This window comes from Polypterus senegalus, chromosome 10 (genome assembly GCF_016835505.1).
Source record: "Polypterus senegalus isolate Bchr_013 chromosome 10, ASM1683550v1, whole genome shotgun sequence".
Taxonomy (NCBI): Eukaryota; Metazoa; Chordata; class Cladistia; order Polypteriformes; family Polypteridae; genus Polypterus; species Polypterus senegalus.
Genome location: NC_053163.1, coordinates 698,925 through 718,360, shown reverse-complemented (window position 1 = coordinate 718,360; position 19,436 = coordinate 698,925). Strand labels below are relative to the sequence as shown.

Sequence of the window (19,436 nt, the reverse complement as noted above, 5' to 3'; positions counted from 1 at the left end):
TTTACTCCCAATCGAAAGGCCGCGAGGGCGTGACTACCCGACTTAATAAGCAGTCGTAGGCTGGACTTGCCGGCAGCGGTTTGTCTAATAATCGGCTCAGACTAACACGCACCGGTCCAGCTTGAAAAACTGGCCGCATTCGTGCTGCTTGAGCGGGCTGTTGGCCGGGCGAGGACGTGGAGTTTTCGAAGCGAGGGTGTCGCGCACACGTCAGCATCGCCTTAAGAGATACTCGTTTTACCCGAAAGTCTTTAAGATGCTTTCTACGGCCAGAGGGTATGAAGTAGAAAGCACGTGCGCTCTCAGCTTAGTAACACAAGTTTAAGTTTGTGAGTGAGGAAGGTCAGCCGGACGTGGATGGGAAAGAACGGGCATCGGGAGTGGGGCCGTTTGTGTGCCGTACCGTATACTTGGAGCTGGACATCTGTGTCTTCATTCATTCATTTATTCACTCTCTTTCATTGCTATAATTGTCAGTTTGAATATGTGCTTTTTTCTGTTGATACTTTTTTTTATACTTTTTCTGTCTTTTATTTGATTGATTTGCATGTTTATTTATATTATGATGCCATTATTTATCTGCTTACACATAATTTAAATGCCAAAGTGCATTAATAAAAAGCTTTATTGTCCCGATGGTGTCCTAACAATAAAAAAGTCAAAGGCTTAGTGATCACCACTGGGACACTGAAATGGGCCAAGCCAGGCAATCGGAGCGACAGCAAGAACGGCGCACATGTGGCCATTTTAAAACGATAGAACTTCTCCTCCATTAGAAAAATGAAAAACGTTCAAAGACTTCTCAGATCATCTTGAAATGACAATGACGAGATAAAAACAGAACTATAACCAGGGGACCACTGGCGCTGACAGAATAACTCAACGGTCACTCCGTTTTTATTTAAAAGGCACCTCACACAATACGTCAAAGGCACTGCAATTCAGCATGTAAAGAATGAGAAATACAATAAAATATAAATCCACAATCCACACAATAGGAAGAACAAGCAGAACAAAATAAAAAATGTCCTTGTAGCAGAGGGACAGCAGAGGAGTTAAGTGAACATCAGTCCAATGGGGACAGAAGAGTCAAATAAGAAAGGAGAATAAATGATGGGAGTCCATTTAAAAAGAAGAGAGGAGATTGAAGAAGACCATTTGGTGTGTGAGGAAGGATAAGCGAGCCTTGGAGTCAAATAATGAGTGAGAAGACCAGCAGAGGAGGAGACGCCTGGACAAGACAAAGGGTCATCTGGAGGGTTGGAATGAACATCCTTAACAATCAGTGGCAGAGTTCTGAAGATAATTTGATATTTCATGGAATGCGATTGTCATGAAGCCAGTCAAGGGGTGAGTGGAGCGTCTCGTCTCCGTTCTTCTTCTCCTTTACTGGCCTGATGTCAAAATGTTAAGATGCGTTAGATGTTTTTTTTTTTCCAAATGTGTTTCAGGTAGAAGTTGTTTTTGTTGATTTGCCCGTAGGTGTCTGTGAGTTGTGCCATTGTGGGGTCTCACCTGGCCGGTCCAAGGTGTGTTCTTGAGGTCACCAGTCACACAGAGTTTGTCACAGATGCCATGATGGGACACGTCCCCTAAGACTTTGGCACACCCAGGCCTTTTCTTCCTAAATCTCTTTACTTTGCAGCCCGAGTCTTTCCGACTGCTCCGTCATCTTCTCTCTCCGTTTCTTTTCAAAGTGATATCCTACTTTTTAACTAGTCCAGCTTGTTGTGGACGCTCCAGTGAGAAGCCTCAGCTCTCTGTTCATTTTGAAAATCTTGAATTAGAAAACTTTTAAAATTGCATTTCAAGTTCAGTCTGGGAGGAAAAGAAAATAATTGAAACCAACTGAGTGGTCCTGCAAAGCCACACTCAGTGCTCAGTGTATTAGGGGTCACAGTCCATGACTCTGATGGTCCAGCCTGCTCCAGGTGAGTGAGGTCTTTAAGGTGCCATCATTCTCCTTGGCATTTTCACGTCATGTCATGCGGCCGTCCACTTGGAGCCTCGTCCTGATTTGCTTAGTCCGGCTGCTGAGGACCACTAGGCACTCTGGTGTCTTTCTGAAAGAGAAGAGCACAATGCAAATGACGATAAAGACGTGCAGGATGACGTCCCTGGGAGTGCCAGAGTGATTATCTTCTCTCTGTGCCAGCGGGCACCAGGCCACGTTGCTGTGTGGTCACTTACTTACTTACTTCTCATCCACATTATTAGAGGATGACCAGTGGATGTGGGCGTGAGTGGCACTCAGGAAGGAAAATGTCATTTTAATGTTTGTGTGTCTAGTGGGTGACTTTCAGATGCGTCTGAGTCAAGAGTGACGAGTGGCACATAGCAGTCAGTCACTGAGGACTTCACGGCTTATAGACTTATAGAGCGGAGTCTCGTAAATGAGGAACTGACACTGAGGTGCGTTGGCTTTTGTAAAGCAGCAGAAGAATGACAAACATCTGAGAGGGTCACAGATAAGAGAAGGTGGACAGCCTGCAGAATGTTCTAGAGCTCATGGAGGTGAGCCCCCCACCAACCCCCTGCTGATGTCACTTTGAAATGAATCTGTACAGAGACCCCAATCCCCACCTGACCATTAGTGATGAGGAAGAGGAGGAGGCAGTCATACTTACCAGGCCCGAAGTAGAGTTTGGAGGTGAACCTGTGAAGAGGAGAAGAGGAGTCAGACCTTCTACACCAAAGCAGAAAAGCTGACATAGCCTACAAAATAAACTCCAAGCCTGTCAACAGGCGGGTGAGGGCGCCAGTGAAGACTCTTTACAGCTTTTAATGACGATACGAGTTCAATTAAAATGAGACCTGTGGAATTTGTATTTGAGATCTCAATATGATGGACGCGATTTACAAAAAAATGAAGGAAAAGACCAAAGATGAGAGAGAGATGAAGACTTTAGAGCAGGAGTCTGAGCTGACAATACCCAAAAAAGAATAAAACACCCACAAATTTGGATACGGAAGCTACTGTGCCACCATCTTAAATAGGGGAGAAACAACTGGAAGAGAATAATAATAAAATAATACAAGAATAGAATTCAAAATCAGCAAATTATGAAAAGAGCATCACATCAAAATGTCAGACATCCACACATAAGGCAGACATAAGGCGCAGGGACACTTGGTGGAGTAACCGGCCTTTTAATCTCATCTCGCTGTTTCCAGTTTGTTTAGAGCCCGTAATGTTGTTTGTGGTGGTTGAAGTTATCAGACGTGTTTTGGTTTTCTTTTCATTTCTATTTTTTTTTAATATGAGTGTTGATTTATTGAATTACAAAGTAATTATCCATCAGTTTTTTTTTTTTTTTTTGTCCTTTCTGTTTTGTGCCTTGCACAGTTCATTTTGAGACCCCTAATGCTGCGGCTGGCGGACCACCCTAACCCTGTTCAGGCCAGATGAAGCAGGTTGTGGGGTTCGTTTCCTCTTCTGTCCTCGTCCCCTCATTCTGGACTGGCGCGAGTGTTTGTTGGACTTTGTCCTTTGGCTTTGAATGCACTTGGGCTTACCTTTCAGACAAAGCCGCTTCACCTCCTATTCACCTTTTCTTATTTTCGTTAATATTTTCATAAAACTCCTTAAGCTTATCATTCTCGTTATTGTGGGCCAGGGTTTTTTTCCCAGTTCCCAGTTTGTTTATGGCTTTGAACTTTTGATCTCAGATTTCTCACGACAGTTAAGTTTTGTGTTTTGCTGTTGACGAGTTGAATTACAGAATCTAAAGCCTTAGGAGGGAAAAGGCAGAGAGTTATGTATTGTTCTTTATTAAAGATCTAGAGCAGAAAAGGACATCACGAAACAAACAAAGATCAAAATCTCGCCCATCCCGAAACAAAGCCATAGTCGGAATACGAGGCCTGGCACCGAGAAGTCGATTACTGAGCTGGCACTCTCAGCGTTCTCGGGTCTCGATGCCATCTCTGATAATCAGGATGGCGACTTTCAACGCAGTGCAAGAAGCTGAACTGTGAGCTGTGACGCTTACGCACCGACTGTTTACTTCTAACGAAGCGCTAAATAGTTAATAAGTGTGAAGATTACGACAAATGGAGGTGGACATAGAATTTGAAATTAGAAAATGTTACAAATGTCAAGAATTGCGTATTTTAATTACGTGCTATGGACTGTCAGACATCAAAAGAACGGGTTCATTTCACAAGACGTGAGGGTCCGGGGGGCCAGACATTCCTGAGGAGGAGGAGGAGGATCTGAACAACCCGAAGCAGAAACTCCTGATGTAAACAGAATGTAAGGGTGACACGGAGGTCTCATCGGTGTCTTCACTGCCGACTCTTTTACAAGATGATTTCTTTTATTACTTGCTGTATATTTTTGCCTTTATTCTTTATCTTTAATAAATAAGATCAATCCCTTCATTTTTATTTGCTCTTGATTTTTATCTTCTTGAGGTTCAGGTGGAGGTGTCACCTTAGGGGTTTGGGATGTGAACTACAGATGGCCTGCAAGAGGTCACCAAACCTGTGGAAGTGCAGGGTGAACCTTAAGGGCCCCGAGGTCCCCAACACCTCAACATCTGTCACCCCTTAGCCTGAGAAAGAGAGACGAGTAACCAGGGTACCCCCCAGGCCCGGATCATCACATGCTTTACCCCTTTTCGTTATTGTCCAGATATCCAGCTGTCGTTCCAAATGTCTTTGCTTGCTGGGCCAGGAGCCAACCTGAAAGAGAAGGAGCAAATCAGTGAGTCTGAGAAGCGGCGGGCGGTCACAAAGTCACGAGTCGCTCATTGAAGCATTAAGCCTCCTGCTCAGGTTTCCTACTCACGTGTGCCGCTGGGCTCTGATGGGACGCAGGAACAAGTGACCGTTTCACCGGCCCCTCATTTGCAATTAAATGACTTTTGAAAGGAGCCATTTCAGGTGGAAGTCACTGATTTACAACACCCTGATGTCTCGGCGCAGGTTTCTTTATTTGTTTCAGCATTTCTAGATCTCAATAGAGTGACGTTTGGTGACACATTTTTATCCCTCAACATTTATGTAAAAAATGACCCCTCTGGAGGGTGAAGAGTGATGAAGGCTTTAGTGGAGTGACCCGAGTTCAGCTCCCAGCAGGGTCATTGTGCTTTGTGCCTCGCCCCGTGTGACTGATTGTGGGTGTAGGTGGGTCTGTGAAAGGCTGTCAACTGGGGTCCCACCCAGGGCTTGCTCCTATCTTAGGTCCGATGACAGTGACATAAACCTCATCATCACACACTCACCAATGAAAAAGATGGCCTAGAAGATGGACTGCTGGACAGAAGTGTGGGGATTAACAGAATTAACTGTAAAGATTGATGACCTCCAGGGGACTCCAGGCCTGTCCAAGGACCTTGAGCCTGTGGGAGTCAAAAAACATGTCACCACCCAGGGTGACTCTAAGCCCCTCATGAGGTTTCACCACTACATTCAAGGCAGTGGTGACCTCCTGTCTGTCACTCTGCAATACAAAGATGTTGGAGGGTCTGAATGCATGTTCGGGGGCAACTGGAGGAGAACATGAAACTGGAATTTAAGACCTGACACTCAAACGTGTCACCTCATTAGTGACCACTGGCCCCTTCTTAGGTTTGCTGACATCTTCCTTCTCTCAAACACATCCTCATCAGATGTGAGTAAGACTTGAAGGAGGTCCAAATCAGAATCTGTCCCTGTCCCCACTCCGCATGCTGTCCCCATTTTGAGGGTCACCCCAGGTCATCTCCCTGACTGCCTCTTTTAAGTGACCCGCTCACCTGGTATATAAACCTTTGCAGAGCTTATCTCCAAATACTTCCCCTTAAGGGCCAAGTGCTCCACTCTGCAGATGAACTCCATGTCATCGAGCTCAGAAAGCTGCATGGGGGTGAATTTCACCTGAGTCACCAAATCAAAGGTGTTCTTTCTCATTGACGGGCCATAATGGGCAGTGGTGGCTTTCCACTGTGGTGTCCCAGCTTCCCATTGAGTCTTCTCCTTGTCCCTTCTCAGCCAGGTCACCTTGATCTCCTTGGGGTAGAAGTCCGTGATGGTGCAGCTCAGGATGCATGGCTGGCTCAGCTCCACAAAGTGGATCTTTAACTCTGGCGCCCTGGGCATTTTGTGACAGCCTGCAATGAAAGAAGAAGGCGGACACCTGGAATGAGTTTGAGGGGGACACTCCTGGCCTGTGCTCGGTCCCTACATTAGACATCTGGGAATGCATGATGGTCTCTTGCCCTGGAGGGAGGCCATAACAGAAGAACAGAGACTGGCTGACGACCCGACTGGGATGAATGTTAGGGGGTCGTAATGGAAGGCTGAAAATGGAATGGCATGCCAGCTGAGATGGGCGCTGGTTCCTTACCAGGATAGGACAACTGCTCAGAAGAACAGAAGAAGTCTATGGACCAGTACACATGGTGGCATCATACCACAGGGGGCACGTTGGGAATTCCAGTCCCATGGGACAGCCCTGTCGAGGATCCTGTGGGCCACCTGAAGGAGCTGCCAGGTACACGTAATCCTTCTTTGAAGGCCTTCCACATGACCTGGCAGCGTTTCTAAGACTTCCAGGTCCAGCATAAAAGATCGAGTCTCCTCCTATGGAGCAGTCAGAGTCGGGAGGAGAGCGGATGAGACAACAAGGGAGATGTGGAAGGAGACAAGAAAGCATTTTATTGTGGATCTGGAGGTCTGTGAAGGTGTCTTGTGTTTGAACCCAGGAATGTGCCATGTAGTTGTGTCTGAGGGTTTAGGGGCTCGGTGGTGCCCCCTACTGGGCACAGCTCATAATATTTACATTTGTGTGCTGTGTAACATCGCATTATTTAGATAAGACGCAGCTTTCAAGTGAATAAAAGGCACCATTTGGCCAAATGTACGTGGATACCCTCCATATTATTGAGGTCAGGTGTTAACAGGGACATCAAACCAAGCACCATGACAAACATGAGGTGAAATTAAACGTGTCACTGTCATAGGAGGCCATAAGTCAGTAAGTGACATTTCTGCTCTACTGGATCTTTAAATGCGCTTTTTGTGAAGGGGAAGCAGCAGCAGCAGCTGAGTCGTGAAGTGGTCGACCACACAAACTCACAAAGAGGGGCCGCCGAAGTCACCAGTCGTCCATCATGTCACTCTTAACAGAATTCAAACTTCAACTGGGACGTCCATTAACATGCGTGTCATTTTCATGTCATTTGTGTTCCAATGGCCCGAGTGGTCCACGTCAAACACACTGCAGTGGGCTTCCCTTGTGCTAATAGAATGCGGTATATCAGCGCCCCCTTCAGGCCCGCACTGACGCCTTTTCTTTTACCCCAATATAACTGCTTTGTCACATTCATTGGCACATTCAGCTCAGGTGCACAGGTAGTTCGGACACTCCTGTATAAAAATAACAGTGCAAATAAAATCAAAGACACCGACATCGGGATAACTAGTCTCACCTTCTAACTCCAGCTTTTCAGCCATCTTCTCAGTGAGCTGCCCCATGAGGGTCACGTGTCCCACCCTGCAGATGTAGGTCATCTCCTCAAACTCAGACAGCTGTTTAGGTGTAAACTGGACCTCAGAGGTCACCTCATAGACGTTATTCCTCTTCTCAGGGGTGGGTGTGTTCACTGTGGCTGTCCAATGAGGTGACCCTGCAGTGACAGGCTGCTGTCCACCCTCCGCTTTAGCTCTCAGCCAGGTGACCGTGACAGCACTGGGGATGAACCTGGAGATGGTGCAGTTCAGTGTGCAGGGCTCATTCAGCTTTGTAAACCTGAGCACCTGAATGTCAGACAGCAGGGGGCGCCCATCGATACCTGAAAGGAGTTGACAGGTAAATCAGTGACAGTGAGCACTTTGAACTTTGAACTTCTGAGCTCACTGGTGTTACCTGGGGTGTCGCTGGTGGCCGTCCTCAGTAGCTTTCCCTGTGAAATGTGATCGACTTCTACCGAGATCGTGAATCCGGCCGTCTGAACCCGAGACAGCGGGACTGAGCAGACGCTACTAGTGCTGAATGTCCCATCGGGGTTGTCTATTATCTCAAGTGTTTCGGTGGTCACTATCTCTTCTCCCAGGGTCCATGTGAAGCTGATGTCTCGAGGGTGGAACTCCTCAGCTGTAATCTGGAGCTTCACATCGGCGTCCGAGTCTCCAGAAATGTTCTCGATATCTGAGAGCTGAGGGCGAGCTGGAGAGCAGAAGAAAAGAGATGCCAGTCAATGGCTGGCATTGACACATCCTGGCACACATGCATGGACCTCCACTTACCGTACACCTGTCCCAACGTGACTGAGCACTCCACACTCCTCCTGGTGAGCCGGTGTGTGGCCCGACACCTAAGCTTGGCCTCCGCGTGGTCTTTTCTACTTGCCATGAACTTCAAGGTGGTGGTCTTCTTCAGACAATTGCCTTTCTCTTCTGTGCCCCCCTTCAGGGTGTAAGCTGGGGGGCCCTTTTGGTCCAATGAGATCTTCTGGCCATTCAGAAACCATTGCAGAGTGACCAGTTTGAGTGTCCAGCTTTTGAGGGTGCAGTGAACCTCTGCTTGCTCCCCCTCGACTTTATTTAGTTTTGATGGGACAAGAGGTGACAGGAGCACTGAAACATGAGGACAGAGAGAGCATTGAATATGAACCTGAGCTGGAGACCTTAAAAGTGTGACTGACCCGAGCCATGTGAGGGCCCACCATAGCCGCCACTTGTACACAATTACGGAGAAGCAGAAAACAAAGAAGAAGGAGAAGCTCTCACCTGAGGACCACCAACATACAAGGAGAAGAACGATGAAGACGACGAGCACTGGAATGATGACAGTTATCATCTCTGCAATGGTCCACCCCAAATCTGAAGGTTTTTAGAGATGATAGAAGAGAAAGCAGGTCAGCACAAAATGCCATCATACAGTCCACCATTTTGGAGAATCGCTCATTACACCTGTGAAGTGCTAAATAGATGACATGTGACCAGCAACGGGCAACAACATGGCGACAGCCATCACAAAACCTCACCAAATGACAGTGAACAAAATGTCAGAACGGCACAGTGGTGACATCGGCAGTAAAAGAGTTAAATGACGCACATGAAAAACGTTCTAAAAACGTCGAAAATGAGATGAGCGCCATGTGAAGGAGCCGTCTGCCAGCTTTCATTATAATGAGCCACCCTACCAGAAGGGAGCAGGCCAGGCCACGTAGGACATGACGCTGACCACATGTGGGTCACAGGTCTCCTCGAAGCACTTCTGTAATTTAGGTTTGCAGTCCACAAGCTCGTCTACTCACAGGTGATGAATCTCCTGAGCGGCTGCTCCAGGGCCTCGTGCTCCACCACACAGCTCAGCTCATCTCGACTTCCGGCCGTGAAGCGGTAGACGCTCTCCGAGTTGTACGTGCCGTCCCGATTCATTCGAGGTGCTGTGCTGTTCATTTCTTTGACGGGACGGCCGTTTCTCATCCAAGTGAAACTGATGGTCTTGGGATAGAAGCTCCTGGCCACGCAGGTCACTGAGTTCTCAGTCCGCAGCTGAACCCGCTCTGGAAACACGACGACTTCGGGGGGAACTGCGGAGACATGACGGTAAAGTTTGTGTTAATGGCAGTGGGTGGTGTGGTGTAACGCTCAGGGACAGGACTGACCGCTCAGCGCTGTACATGTGCCACGTGTTAGAATACACGAGAAATCCAAAAGGGAGCCACACCTTTAGAGGTAAAGTGACGCGCCATGAGACCGTCCAGTCAACAGGGCCTGGCATTACCAGAGGATGGGTTTAGGTAAAGGTGTTTGTTACAGGTGAGTTTTACATCTTGTAAGTTGGCATAACCCAGTAGCTGATTACTAACCTGAAATCTCCTTTACAGAAGGGGGCACTCACCCCATGGACAGCTGAGGGTCAGACGTGACCCCCCAGACAGATCAGGGGCTCAGGTGCAGAATGACACAGCGCTGTTAATAAAGCAGCTCTTCTCTACATCATTTCTGTCCCCCTTTCCAGACCCCCTCTTAGCCCCACTCACCTCTGACGGTCAGAGACATACTGACCAGATGTTTCTTCCCTCCGTGGGCGATTTCACAGTCATACTGTCCTTCATCTCTCTTGGCGGTGGGCTTCAGCAGCAGGGATGCGTTTCCTTGCCCGATGTCACTTTCAGACAGATAGGCGTCCTGTCTCTCCAAGGCCACTCCATTCTGAAACATGGCCACTGGGAAGCCATACTGATACCAGGTGACACCCACACTGTTGGGGTCAATGGGTCCCGGAGTGACCGAGAACAGGCACTGCAGGATGCTGGCTTCATTCCTCACACCGACAACAGTTGATTGTGATGTGTAGGCCCTCGGGATGCCATCTGAGCCTGCAGGGAGACAGACAGACAGACAGACAGACAGATGAGAAGAGGAGCAGCCATGTCACATGTCACGGCTCATCTGGAAGTGACTTGTCAGGTAGACTCGGGGGACACATGCAAATGGCACACAGAAAGCAGCCAAGTCAGTGGTTCTCAACCTGTGGGGCGGGCCCCCCTAGGGGGGTGCAAACTAACAAAAAGGGGGGCGTAAAAAAAAAAAAACGAATCAAAAATATGAAAAAAAAAAAATCTGTTGAAACCAAAACAAATGAACTTAAACTACATTCTGATATTAGAACAATAGATATAGAGTGAGATAAATGGCAATAAAAGTTAAGTAGGTAGAATAAAATACACATCTACATTTCAAAAAAAATGTTGGGGGCAATTAAAACTGTTATGAACACTCGGGTCGTAAATACTTAGAGGTTGAGAAACGCTGAGCTTAGTGCTTAGATTGGAGAAGGAAGGGCAATGAGAGCCGTGGCACCGCGCTGTTCTGCTGATTAGAAACTGAGACAGAATGCCATCCTGCCACGATCAGCAGAGGTATAGTTAGGGCTTTCAGCACCCGGCGACAACTGAAGATTTCGTGCTCCCTCTGTTTGCCAAAATGCAATGGGGAAGGGAAATTATTTTTTTTAAAATGTATTTAAAATAATAGTATTTTAAGAAAAAAAATCATATTTTTATTTTAAATAGTTTTAAATTTTTTAATATTTTCATTTTTTAAAGCACTTATATATTTTCAAGGTTTCGATAAATTTATAAAGACAGAACGAAGTAAAATAATTAAGACAACAATGTTAGTTCGAAAATATAATTATTATAAAATATTATTCAAATATAACATTGCAAAAACGTAAACATTGCATTGGATATAATAATATAATAACCTGATAACGGTGGCGCAGTGGTTCGCTTCCCGGGTCCTCCCTGCGTGGAGTTTGCATGTTCTCCCCGTGTCTGCGTGGGTTTCCTCCGGGCGCTCCGGTTTCCTCCCACAATCCAAAGACATGCAGGTCAGGTGGATTGGCGATTCTAAATTGGCCAGTGGGTGTGGGTGTGTTTGTGTGTGTCCTGCGGTGGGTTGGCACCCTGCCCAGGATTGGTTCCTGTGTTGGCTGGGATTGGCTCCAGCAGACCCCCGTGACCCTGTATTCGGATTCAACGGGTTAGGAAATGGATGGATGGATGAAGTTAGAATAAAGAAAAACAAATAGTTTGATGTGTAATGCTTTCAATGGAATTATTAATTTCTCCTCGCCTTTGCTGCTGCAAATTTATCGATTAGCTCATCAAATGCCAGCTGTCGGTCACCCCCCGCTCCACACTCAGCAAAGCCAAGGCTGGCAGTCTTTCCTGTTTCACGGATGATCTCAGGTAGGACAAGATAAGTTTAAATTTACTGAAAGATCTTTCACGACTGGCGATGGAGGTTCCAACAGTCAGTAAAATCTGAAGACCAACTCTGATAACGATGATGACGCCGCCTCGTGTTCTTTAAAATCTAAAGCCGTCATTTAGTTTTTGTAAGAAAAAAATCATTTTCTGCATTTAAAAAGGATTTTAAAGAAAGTATATAGCAAAATATAAAGCAAAATAATTATATATTTATAAAAATTGCATTACTTACAATTTATTCGTACGAAAATATGATGGAAAACGTCTAGACTTTGGCAGCCATCTACTAGAATACGTCACCACAGCCAATCAATTTTCTATCAAACACATAAACACAAATCACTTGGCACACAGAAATGGTGTTTGCAACATCTTAGACAGACAAGGATACCCTAATGCCACATGTCAGTCGCGCCACCTCTTGTCACAAATGTTTCTGGGTGGGAGTCAAGCATGTCAGAGTAGTGGAGGAGTTAAATTATTGTCTGTTGGGTATAAAGAACTAATACGTGCTTCGAAATCAGAAAGACAAAAAACAGGAAAAAGATCTCCTCATACTGACGGAGTGACGGACTGAGTGTGCGAATGTTTTTTTTTATTATTTACTTTTTAGTGCATTCAAGAATGGAAAACATGTACCCGGACAAATTTCAAATATGCAAACATAGAATTGAAAACATTCTAAAATGTCGTCGTAACATCAATTTGGCGCCTCCTGATGCTGCGCCCTGGGACAAATGCCAACCTTGTCCCCCCCTGCCACTGACGATCAGGCGCGCTGTTCTAATTATTTCTGTTCTTTCCATCTGCTTTTAGAAATTTGTCAGTGATTCGGATTAGCGTGCGGGTGTAAAACTCACCAGGAATTTGTAAAATGATTCGCTTTCAAATTATTGATGAGGTTTAGCGGGGAAATGCCGTTTGATATGGAGGAAAATTTCGGACAAAATTAAATAAATAAATGCGCAAATAATGTGAGCAAAAATAAATACATGTGTCATGAAATGAGAGGATAAATAAATAAATGTGTCACGAAATATATTTTTGTTGCTTTTTTATTTATTTATTTATTTATTTATTTTTGTCCGTAACATTCCTCCAAACTACAATGAAATACGACTTGAAATAAACTGTCACTTTCACTCGTCAAAGTTGAGAGGGTGGACTCTAACACAGCCTCTAGTTACTGATAGGTTAATCGATAGCACAAGAATTAATTAGAAAAATGCTTACTAATGCTGATGAAATGGATTCTGCCGAAGATATCACGTACTTCAAAGACAGAATTGAAGATTTATAGGAAGAAATTGCAATGTTGGCGGCCCTTTTAGACTCCGATGTAGATGAAACTATTATTGAAAATATAGAAGAACTGGTGGAACGGACTCCACTACACTCCAGTTCAGGTGACGCAGTTCCCTGCTCTGGACGACCATCCTTTGACATTCCAGCTGAGTCAATAGAACACCTTATGTTATGCGGTTTAAAAGTACGACAGATTACAGATCAATATGGTGTATCGGAGAAGACGATCACAAGGCGAATGAGCCAGTTTGATATACGGCTGTATTAGTTTTGGAACTTTGACATATTTTGATCTGAGTATTTGACTCTTGTTTTACGAGTATAAAGTCAGGTGCATATTCGCAGCTACTGTTTCAAACAACTTTACAAGTCTGATCAGTGGCAAACATTGTAACAACATTGCAATTTCTTCCTATAAATCTTCCTCTCTGAAGTACGTAATATCTTCGTCAAAACCCATTTCATCAGCAGTAGTATTTTTCTAATTAATTCTGGTGCTATCGATTCACCAATCAGTAACTAGAGGGTGTGTTAGAGTCCACCCTCTCAACTTTGACTAGTGAAAGTGACAGTTTTATTTCAAGTCCTATTTCATGATCGTTTGGAGGAATGTTACGGACAAAATTAAATAAATAAATAAATAAAAAACATATTTCATGACACATTTATTTATTTATGCTCTCATTTCGTGACACATTTATTTATTTATGCTCACATTTCACAGTATTTTTATTTATTTGCGCATCTATTTATTTATTTATTTAATTTTGTCAGAAATATTCCTCCATAGGTTTGATGCGTGCCACGGTCGTGTTAATAAATGGCCGTGCACATAAACAGCGCACTGCGAACGAGTGGCAGTGGAAGCTAACATGTGGCGTGTGGGTCACACGTGCCACTGGGACTGTCACCTTGCCCTGGAAACGGGACAGCAATACACGTCTCCTGCTGCTTCAGCCCCGTTAAAGTGCCGTTAAACTGAGCGCGGAACTGAGCGTTTTAACGACTGGAGGTCTCCCAGATCACAGCGACTACAGAGGGTCCGCTGGTCAGCTCCTCCTTTCCTGTCAGCCGCATAACTTCACCATGTTTGGTCTCCTCTGGCGGGCCGGCGAGCGCTGCTCTGGCGCCGGGGCGCTTCGGTGAAAGTGGAGAAACTGGAGCGGGCGGGACTCGCTGACGGTACCGGGTGTGAGCGATGGACCGGAGAGCGACAGAATGGACGTCGTTTAACGCGGCAGTCACTCTGGAGGACCCAGTTAAAGGCGACACTCAAAGTTCACATACACAAAGTGTGAAGTCACCCCGTTAACGGGCGCTCTGAGCGGAGCACTTCGCGGGCTGTTCCGACCGACTCGGTCCGTTAAACTCACCTGGGGTGAACAGCGCGACCAGGAGCAGCAGACCCACCATCTCCATACTCCGCCGGACTGGAGCTGTGGTTTCGGTTTCGTTCAAATATCCGCCTACAGTATTTGGGAAGTGGGCTCTGGCCAGCAGACCAGGATGGAGGTCCGACGGAGTAGAGCGGCGCAGGACAGTAGTATAAGGCGTCACTATTATACATCATCAGATTTTGACAGGTGTATGTCCCGCCCCCCGGCATTTCCGTTACCCACCGTATGCCACCTGGTTAATTGGCATTTCCCCCCACGCTCTGATCTCTGCCTGTTGTCTGGTGTGCTGTTTGACCGGCATCGGACCTTTTCTCAATCGTGCGTAAGGAAAAAATGGTCGGGCGATCTTAGCCTTGATGCTAAAACTGTGGCTGATCATCTTTGTGATCCGAGACGGACCTTTGGGAGTCTGTAAGGTGTCATAAAAGGTAAGTCATCAATGGGGCCGAGCAGACATCCTGCTCCTATCTGCGTGCAGCGCCCGGTGTGTGTACAGAGAGTACAGAGAGTGTGACTGACAGACCCCGGCGAGAGGACGTACAAGAAACCTTTAGAGAATCTATGACACACCCAAGGAGCCTGGCAGTTTTGGTGGTGTTAACAGCTTGTTGAGAAATGCATCAAGTCGTCGGAAAAATGTTAAGCGAAAAAACATATCGGAATGGATGAATAGCCAATATACCTACAGTGTGCACAAACCAGTACGGCTCAGGTTCAAGAGAAACAGAACCATTGTTTCAACGATTGATGACCAGTGGCAAGCAGATTTGGTAGAGATGTCTTATTACTCAAAATTCAATGATGGTCATAAATTTATCATCACGTGTATCGATGTGCTCTCAAAATATGCTTGGGCTGTGCCATTAAAGGCCAAGACAGGGAAAGAAGTTTCTCGGGGTTTTAGTTTGATCTTTAGACAGGGCCGAGTTCCTAAGAAGCTACAGACAGACCAAGGCAAAGAATTTCATAACACATTGGTGCAAAACCTTCTAAGACAGAACAATATTGTACATTTTGTCACAAACAGCGATGTAAAGGCCAGCATAGTAGAACGGTTCAATAGAACCTTAAAGTCCAAAATGTGGAAATATTTTACATATGCCAATACTTTTCGGTATATAGACGTCCTGTCAGACTTTCTACAGAGTTATAACCACAGTTTTCACACCACGATTAAAACAAGACCTGTAGATGTGACTCCTGAAAATGCCCCGAGTGTTTGGAAAACAGTCTATGGTAGGACCGGGCAAAGAAAATCTACTCCGTGCACTTTGAAAATAGGTGATCATGTCCGCGTTTCAAAATTAAAAAGTGTATTCGAAAAGGCTATGAGCAGTGGTTTATAGATGAGATATTTATTATCGTTGACTCTTTTAAAATGAATCAAACCTGTCTATAAACTAAGGTTACCCAGGTGATGAAATTAAAGAGAGATTTTATGCAGAAGAGTTACAAAAAAATAAAGCCCCGATGCTAACCAGGTGTATACCGCATCCAGAAAATTCTAACCACTCACGGGCAGGCGTGGTAGAAACAAGCATGTGTTGGCAAAATGGCTTGGTTGGGACAAGAAATTTAACAGTTGGGTCAAAGCTTCAGAAGTGAAAGACATAAGGAGTTGAGAAACCAAGAAAAAAAAAAAAATGTCTAAAGTCAGAAATGGATTTTATGTGACACTGCCGAGTAATTCATCGGCCAGGACTTTTCCCAAGAACACGATAGCATCATTCACCGTGCAGCTAGCCAAGACAATAGAACTGTCCAGAGACTGGGAAGTGGCATTGGTGGAACTGACTTACCCAAAAACGTTCAATTCCATCACTCAGCCAGCACCTTTTATACTAATGAATGAGGAAACAAGATCAACAAAATGGACAGACACTTTAAACAAAGGCTATTTCAGGAATACAGAAGCATTGTTGTCTGAAATGAATCATGTCATTAACACCAACCCATCATCACCTAAACCAGTACTTAAATACAATCCTGCCAGTAGAACCGTTCGCCTGATGGTGATAAAGACATTTTGCTCCAAGTGTCTGGGGAGCTGTCTTACATTCTCGGGTTTGATCCTGATAAGCCGTCTTACAAGTCACCTAACTCGGCTGATATCCCAGGTGGTTTTTCCACCATGTTTGTGTATACAGATATTATCGAACCACAACTTGTTGGAGATACGCATGCGCCATTACTGAGATGTGTAAACATAAAAGGTGAAGATGGTGCAAATGTCACCATATTTTTTGAAAAGCCACACTACATACCTCTCGCCGTGCAAAGCTTCAATACTATAAGGATTAAAATTAAGACGGACCAGAATAAACCAGTTCCGTTCCAGTATGGTAAAGTAATAATCAAGTTGCATTTTCGTCCAGCAAGATCTATCAATTTTTAAACATGCTTGTAACAAAAAACTATGGAGATCCTCGCACCTACACATCTGATTACAAGACACAAGCCGGCAATGGTCTACTGGTGTTTCATGGTCTCCCAGTCCAGTACGGTGGTGGTATTGGTGGTATTTTTAAAGCTCTCTTCAGAAAAGCAGTGCCTCTGTTAAGGCCTGGGCTAGAAATTACTAAACGTCATGTCAAGTCTGCAGTGAAAAGCATTGCTGATGATGTCATGAGTCACATGGCCGGTGCTGTAATGAATAAAGTTACAACACCCCAACAAGAAGGTCCTGGTATGATTGTTATAAAGAGAGGAGTCAAAAGACAAAGACACACACCACATCTAGCACTGCTCGGGCCACCTGCACAGCCCAGGAAGAGAGCAAAGAGGAAAAAAGCTCGACACTCTGCCAAAAGAAAAAGAAAGTCAACCAAGAGAAGATCCAGAACTAAGCAGAATTCTGGTGATTTATTCTAAACATGGCTTTTGTACACTGTGCGTCAGATGAATGTGCAAAATCAGAACTGGACGTATTTCAGCTGTCACCAACACAAACCAGCATTGAATAAAGCTACTATGCCGAAGTGCCGCCTCTCAACGCATTGTCAGAAAGTGCGACACTTGAGTTTTCGATTGCTGGAGATGATCAATACCTGGACCTCAACAACACACTCCTCTTCTTAAGCTGTAAAATACATAAAAATGATGGAACAACTCGATTGCTTCTTTGTTCAGTCAGGTGGACATCACCGTCGGGGACAGACTGATTAGCCAGAGTAATAACTGTTACTCATATCGAGCTTTTATCGAAACCGTCCTAAATTACGGAGACGAGACCCTGAAAACACAATTTTCAGCTGGCCTGTTCTACAAAGACACACCCGGTCACCACAAAGTCACTGCTCTGGATGGCGCAAATTTGGGGTTCAATAAAAGGGCTGCTTACTCGACCAGAAGCCGCAGGGTTGATTTATTAGGGCACATCCATGCAGATCTGTTCTTTCAAGAAAATTATTAATTAATGGGGTTGATGTGAAAATAAAGTTTGTACGGAATAAGGATGACTTTGGTCTGATGAGCAATGGTGATCAATTTAAGGTCACCATATTATCAGCATCTTTGTTTGTGAAGAGAGTTCAAGTCAACCCTGGAGTCAGACTGAGCCATGCTGACGCCTTGATGACCAGCAACGCAAAATACCCAATCGACCGGGTTCAAATGAAGGTGTTCAGCATACCTACTGGGAGTCGAGTCTGCAACCAGTAAAACCAGTTTCTGGGACAGCTGACAAAGGTTGTTTTGGGATTTGTGGACAATGGCCTTCAGTGGCAACTTCACACACAATCCCTTTAATTTTAAACATAACAACATCAACTTCATGGCTCTTTATCTGGATGGAGATCAGATACCCAGCAGCCTCTGCAGCCTGATTTTACTAATGGTCGCTGTGTCAGAGAATATTCTCAACTGGTGGAAACTGCAGACAAGAGGATGAAAGATAAGGCCCTGTTAGTCGATTGTGAAGAGTTTACTAGAGGGGATTCACTTTCTGCATTCAACCTAAGCCCTGATATGGAATCACCAGGACACTATTCACTCATCAAAACAGGCAACTTCAGGACTGAAATAAGATTTGCTGAACCGCTGCAAGATACAGTGAATATGATTGTGTGTGCGGTTTTTGATAACATCATTGAAATTAACATGCGTCGGCAAGTCATTTACGACTACAGTTAAGCCATAGACATGTTCAGACATGCAGCCTCTGGACACCGAGCAGCTCAGGACCACCCTTGTATCTGGGGCACTGACACGCAGCCATTTTCTGGATGTATTCCCTTCAGATCAACTGCCCAAGGAGAAGTTGGCTGCTAGACCTCTGTTTATGGTCGTAAACACAGATCCCCATGATAAACCCGAAAGCATTGGATTGCCATTTACCTTGGATCATGGAAAAGCTGAATTTTTTGACTGGTATGGATTTCCCCAGATTCTGAAATATTTCCCCAAGTTATTATGAAATTTTTGAAGATTAATGCTAACTGCATCACTTATAACCGTATTCAGTTACAGGAGTAACCTGTGGTCACCATTGTATTTTCTATTTGAATCAAAAAAGCAAAGGCCTTACCATGAAGCAGATATCAGCGTTGTATCCAGGAGATGTTCATCTAAATGACCAGATGGTTGTTAGATATTTTCATCAAATAAAAGGGACAAACTGAAAATATGAAACTGGACATGTTTACCCAGAAATCAGAAATAAGTCAGTCATGTGTTTGCTTTTGCTGAATTATATATGCAGAATATTGTATGCAGAAAAAAATGTTACAATTATGTGTATTCCCTTTGTTTAAAAATAAAATAAAATAAATGAACTATTAACCAACATAAAAGTGTCTGTGGTTATTATAGTGAATAATCCAATAATCAGACAGATAAAAATTAAAAAGGTTTGTATGTTTATATTTTATTTTATTATTTTTTTTAAATGTTCACACAGTAATAACACATGATGTAAAGTATTTTCACAGAATTAACAGAGTCATGATACAATCAAACAAAAGAAATGATACAATCAAACAAAAGAAATGATCTAAATGAAAATACTAATAATAGTCATAAT

At 44.6% G+C, this 19,436-nt stretch overlaps 1 gene segment (V, D, J or C); it reads right to left on the bottom strand.

Moving 5' to 3' along the window:
- Positions 1 to 861: 861 nt before the first annotated feature.
- Positions 862 to 14,683, bottom strand: LOC120536430. The segment is given in 11 exon segments: positions 862 to 2,063; positions 2,628 to 2,656; positions 4,617 to 4,686; positions 5,742 to 6,095; positions 7,416 to 7,778; positions 7,853 to 8,152; positions 8,233 to 8,562; positions 8,716 to 8,808; positions 9,246 to 9,524; positions 9,978 to 10,316; positions 14,393 to 14,683. Coding segments are annotated over 11 exon segments (2,223 nt in total).
- Between the last annotated feature and the right edge of the window lie 4,753 nt (positions 14,684 to 19,436).